This window comes from Salvelinus alpinus, chromosome 10, assembly GCF_045679555.1.
Source record: "Salvelinus alpinus chromosome 10, SLU_Salpinus.1, whole genome shotgun sequence".
NCBI lineage: Eukaryota > Metazoa > Chordata > Actinopteri > Salmoniformes > Salmonidae > Salvelinus > Salvelinus alpinus.
The window spans coordinates 64103807-64109866 of record NC_092095.1 but is presented as its reverse complement, the minus strand read 5'-3'; the positions used below and the strand labels follow the sequence as shown (position 1 = coordinate 64109866).

Genomic DNA, 6060 nt, shown 5'->3' with positions numbered 1-6060 from the left:
GGGAAAGAGGGTGGGAGAGATAGGGGGAGAGGGGGAAAGAGAGAGAGAGGGAGAGAGAGAGGGGGAGAGATAGGGGGAGAGGGGGAAAGAGAGAGAGAGGGGGAAAGAAAGTGGGAGAGATAGGGGGAGAGGGGGAAAGAAAGAGAGAGGGAGAGAGAGGGGGAAAGAGAGTGGGAGAGATAAGGGGAGAGGGGGAAAGAGAGAGAGAGGGAGAGAGAAAAGGAGGAGAGACAGAGAGAAAGAGAGCACTAAGTAGAATAACTTGAGTTTACTAGACTGAGTTTACCAGACTGAGTTTACCAGACTGAGTTTACCATACTGAGTTTACTAGACTGAGTTTACCAGACTGACTTACTAGACTGAGTTTACCAGACTGAGTTTACTAGACTGAGTTTACCAGACTGAGTTACTAGACTGAGTTTACCAGACTGAGTTACTAGACTGAGTTTACCAGACTGAGTTTACTAGACTGAGTTTACCAGACTGAGTTACTAGACTGAGTTTACCAGACTGAGTTTACCAGACTGAGTTTACCAGACTGAGTTTACCAGACTGAGTTTACCAGACTGAGTTTACCAGACTGAGTTTACCATACTGAGTTTACTAGACTGAGTTTACCAGACTGAGTTACTAGACTGAGTTTACCATACTGAGTTTACCATACTGAGTTTACCAGACTGAGTTTACCAGACTGAGTTACTAGACTGAGTTTACCATACTGAGTTTACTAGACTGAGTTTACCAGACTGAGTTTACCATACTGAGTTTACCATACTGAGTTTACCATACTGAGTTTACTAGACTGAGTTTACCAGACTGAGTTACCAGACTGAGTTTACCATACTGAGTTTACTAGACTGAGTTTACCAGACTGAGTTACTAGACTGAGTTTACCATACTGAGTTTACCAGACTGAGTTTACCATACTGAGTTTACCATACTGAGTTTACCAGACTGAGTTTACCATACTGAGTTTACCATACTGAGTTTACTAGACTGAGTTTACCAGACTGAGTTACCAGACTGAGTTTACCAGACTGAGTTTACTAGACTGTTGGAAGAACACTATTAGTGACTGATGGCTCATTGTACTGTAGGAGACACTCAAACATTCATAACACAGATGCTGCCGGAGGTTATCATAGCCTCTAGTCTATTCTATTAATAACAGAGGAGGGAGTGGGAGGGAGGGAGGGAGGGTAGATGAGAGAGACAGAGGGAGAGGGGTTGAGTGTGAGAGACAGAGAAAGAGAGAGAGAAAGAGGGAGAGAGTGAGAGAGAGTTGCTAAAGTGAAGGAATGTGTATATCTGTTCCAAAGGTGCTGTTTATGCAAGACCAGTGTGTGTGTGTGTGTGTGTGTGTGTGTGTGTGTGTGTGTGTGTGTGTGTGTGTGTGTGTGTGTGTGTGTGTGTGTGTGTGTGTGTGTGTGTGTGTGTGTGTGTGTGTGTGTGTGTGTGCACATGCCTATGTCTCTATGCGTGTAAGTACAAAAAATGTAACATTAAAACCCTCCATTGTGCTAGAAGTCTCACTCACACTCTTAACAGTGTGACTTTCCTTTGGCTGAGCAAGAGACCAAACCCCTAACACACACACTTCCAGACCTCTATATCTAGCTCCGACCGTTAGTTCCTCACTTGTTCCCTGCTCTCTTCCCTTCTGCAGCCCCACCCTGCCACGGCCACAGTCACACAAACACACTGTTCAGTGGTGAATCAGACAGGCTTTCCCGCTTCAGCGAGGGTTTCCCTTGCAAAACAGTTTTGAAGTTGTTTCCAAAGTTTAGACTGAAACGCCATGCGTGAGTTAGACAAAATGTATCTCTCTCCCTCTCTCTCTCTCTCTCTCTCTCTCTCTCTCTCTCTCTCTCTCTCTCTCTCTCTCTCTCTCTCTCTCTCTCTCTCCCTCTCTCTCTCTCTCTTTATGTTCATGGAAGAATTGAGTCTGGGCTCCGAAATACAAACACACACAATAAGAGAAACACACACACACACACACACACACACACACACACACAAACACACACACACACACACACACACACACACACACACACACACACACACACACACACACACACACACACACACACACACACACACACACACACACACACACACACACACACACACACACACACACACACACACACACACACACACACACACAGGATACAGGATCTCACAAACTCACACACAAAGGGCCGACTGAGCAACCCCACCCTCCATTAGAATGCTAGTGTGTTATTGATAACAGAATCCGTCTCAGTGTCACAAGACATGACAGATCCCCTCTCCCCCTCCGTTGTCTCCTTGTTTTAATCTTGTCATTTTCAGCCGACTATCCTGCAGGCTGATAGGAGTGGAAACTCAATCACAGAGCCTCATGCTATAAAGCAGTGGGCACCAACCTTTTCTGAATCAAGATCACTTTCTCAGTCCAAATGCAAGCCCAGATCTACCACTCAGATTTTTAATTTTTTAAAATATTAACCTAATAAAACTGTTCTGTATGAATAAGGTTTGTGCAGTAGGCCTGATACATTATCACAGCATATTGGATATATTCCTGGCCTGATACATTATCACAGCATATTGGATATATTCCTGGCCTGATACATTATCACAGCATATTGGATATATTCCTGGCCTGATACATTATCACAGCATATTGGATATATTCCTGGCCTGATACATTATCACAGCATATTGGATATATTCCTGACCTGATACATTATCACAGCATATTGGATATATGTCTGGCCTGATACATTATCACAGCATATTGGATATATGTCTGGCCTGATACATTATCACAGCATATTGGATATATTCCTGGCCTGATACATTATCACAGCATATTGGATATATTCCTGGCCTGATACATTATCAAAACATGTTGGATATATGCCTGGCCTGATACATTATCACAGCATATTGGATATATGTCTGGCCTGATACATTATCACAGCATATTGACTATATTCCTGGCCTGATACATTATCACAGCATATTGACTATATGCCTGGCCTGCCAATATTGTAATTCTCAGACCATATTATATTTCAAAATTCAAGCTTTGATAACAAAATAGTTAAATTGGTGTAGCACTTGCGAGGCACAGCTGAGCATAAATTGAAATAATTTGCAAATAATTTGCTTTTTTATTTGACTGGAGTGATGGGACCTCTATCTGTCATGGTGCTCTCAAGACAACTTGGGATTCTTAAAAAAACGAGGTCAAATCATGACGTCATCTTCAGGTGGGAAAGTCAGGGCTCTAGAAAGATGCCCAAGTTTCCCAGTTGGAATTCTGAGTTGGATGACCGTTCAAAGCTATTTTCCCCATTCGGATCTCATTTATTCTGAGTTCCCAGTTGTGAAGTCGGATGTCTGAGATTAGGTTAAACAGATTTCAGGTAAGACAGAAGTCTGAGACGTACTGAAGTCGGAAGTCTGAGATTTCCCAGTTCCTAGTTGTTTTGAACATGGCGTTAGTCTCAGGGGAGGGAGGGAGGGGGGGAGGGAGGGAGGAAGGGAGCAGCAGCCTCTCACGGTCCCTGCTCTCTCCTTCTTTTCCTCCAGTGAGTCTGACCAGAGAGAGGGGACACTGTCTTCCACCTGATGGCGAAACTCGAGTCACACCACATCTGCCAACAAATTCATGTTGTTCCTATGACCAGAGAAAGTGTAATATTCCTTGATATTAAAATAGACATGAAGAGTTGCTAATAATAATAAAAACGCCGGGCTATCGATTCACTTGGCTACTCGTTCATTGCAGCTGCAGCACCAGTGGAAGTAGGGAAAATCATGTTTTGTAGTAGTGTTGAATAAAAACCCAGTCATAACAACAGCAGCTCTTTGCTGTATTCTCTGAAAGTCTCTCTGGGCATTGTCTTAAAAGTTTGAAAATCTTACATTGACTAGTATCAAACTTTGCTGTGGCATTGGTGGTGGAAGCTGTAGTCACAGTGATTTGAGCTATCTGATTGAACAGCGCAGTAAGCACACTCGATTTAGCCACAGATCTCGGGTGGGCGAAGTTTGTCTTTTCATTAAATGGTTCAAAATGGGACCACTTTCCCACCCGGTGCGCAGGGCTTCTGAATGAAGTGCACCTACCGCTTTTCTACAGAAATGTTTCATGATCGACTAGGAAGGCCTTGAAGATCGACCGGTTGGTGACCGCTGCTCTACAGTACCACACCCCGCCCCCAACAATAACCTTTGACCCCTCAATACCCCTGAGAATCCCCCACGCCCATCCATTTTCTACTCTTGACGATGGCCACTTTGAAGTTGTCCCTCTTGGGCAGACGCACGCACGCACGCACACACGCGCACACACACACACACACACGCGCGCGCGCGCGCACACACACACACACACACACACACACACACACACACACACACACACACACACACACCACACACACACACACACACACACACACACACACACACACACACACACACACACACACACACACACACACACACACACACACACACACACACACACACACACACACACACACACACACACACACACACACACACACACACACACGTGTCACCTGGAATATGAGCACTTTGAAGTTGTCCCTCTTGAGCAGGTGGGCGTGGTTTGCCTCCAGCTTCTTCACCTGTCCAGCCTGTCGCTCCATCCTGTCGCGCACCTGGAGACATACAGTGATCAGACAAACACTATACAATCTATCTATGGATCTGTCTGTCTGTCTCTTCCCACCCATCCACCCGTCCATCCCTAACTAACCCATCTTCCACTCACCTCCTTCATAGTGACGGACACCTTGCGGCTCTTGTCCAGCAGCTTGCTGACGGTGTTGGCGGTGTGTGTGTGGCTCTTGGACAGCTTGGTCATGTCTGCCTGGATCCCCATCACCGCTCCCTCCATCTCCACCTGACGCTCCTCCATCTTGTGCTGGTTCTCCTGCACCGTGTCCAGCATGTTGACCAGTTTGTCCAGGAGGGTCAGCACCGTGATGGCGTTAACCGGGCCCGTCCCTGGGGTCAGTGTTGGGCTTAGTGGCCCCTCCTTGGTGGTGGTTCCTCCAGGAGCTCCAGATTCGGAGGCTGGGCTTAGAGCTCCTGTGCCCAGCTGGGAGAGGCTGTGACTGGGGGAGGGTTGATCGGGGCTGGGGACCATCAGGTCCTGGCTCTCGTGGGTGCTGCTCACCATGCTGTTCCTCTCTGCTTGGACTGCGTCCTCACACATTGCTAACGTGCTAGCTAACACACACACCGTGGAATAAAGCTCTGCTCTCTCTCCTCAACCTGTGTGGGAGTGGGAGTGTGTGTTCAGTCCCACGCTGTTTGCTTTGCTGTCGAGCTGGCTGAGGATTTTGTTGCACAGTTTGCTGAGTTTCTCCAACTTGTTGCTACGAAGCAAAACTTTCCTGCATTCACCCTCTGCCGACCCCACCCCTTTTCCTTTCCTCAGTCAGCCTCTCTCTCGCTCTCTCTCTCTCTCTCTCTCTCTCTCTCTCTCTCTCTCTCTCTCTCTCTCTCTCTCTCTCTCTCTCTCTCTCTCTCTCTCTCTCTCTCTCTCTCTCTCTCTATCTCTCTCTCTCTCCCTCTCTTTCTCTCTCTATCTATCTCTCTCTCTCTCAGTCTCTCTCTCGTTTTTCTGAGTCAGAAGAGCAGCAGTGTTTTTGCCACAGAGCTTAAAATCTCTCCCACACCCAAAGGGGAGGAGCCTTTCACCACGGCAACTAGACCTGCCCAGCACAATTATGTTTGTTACTCATGACTCTCTCTTCAGTAAAAACACATTCAGTTTCTCTGTCCAGTGAAGCATCTCTCCCTCTCTCACACTCTCTCTCTCTCCCTCTCCCTCTCTCACACTCTCTCTCTCTCTCTCTCGTTCTCTCCTCACAATCTCTCTCTCTCTCTCTCTCTCTCTCTCTCTCTCTCTCTGAGTTGGGGTAGCAGGGGCAGAAAGGGGGCGGTTCACTGATGACTTCACTGTTCAAACATGGCCCTGCACCCTTCACAAACACAGAGAGAAAGAGAAGAGGGAGAGAGGTGTGT

The 6060-nt window shown here is 46.7% G+C and overlaps 1 protein-coding gene across 1 annotated transcript in view; it reads right to left on the bottom strand.

Moving 5' to 3' along the window:
* The window catches only part of cavin2b (caveolae associated protein 2b), a 16787-nt gene extending 11116 nt beyond the window's left edge, over nt 1-5671 (bottom strand). Inside the window, exons 1-2 of the mRNA XM_071330425.1 lie at nt 4799-5671; nt 4584-4685 (exon numbers count right to left, since the gene is read on the bottom strand). Coding sequence (XP_071186526.1) covers nt 4584-4685; nt 4799-5245 — 549 coding nt within the window. The 5' untranslated portion in view covers nt 5246-5671. The remainder of the gene's footprint in view (nt 1-4583; nt 4686-4798) is intronic.
* Between the last annotated feature and the right edge of the window lie 389 nt (nt 5672-6060).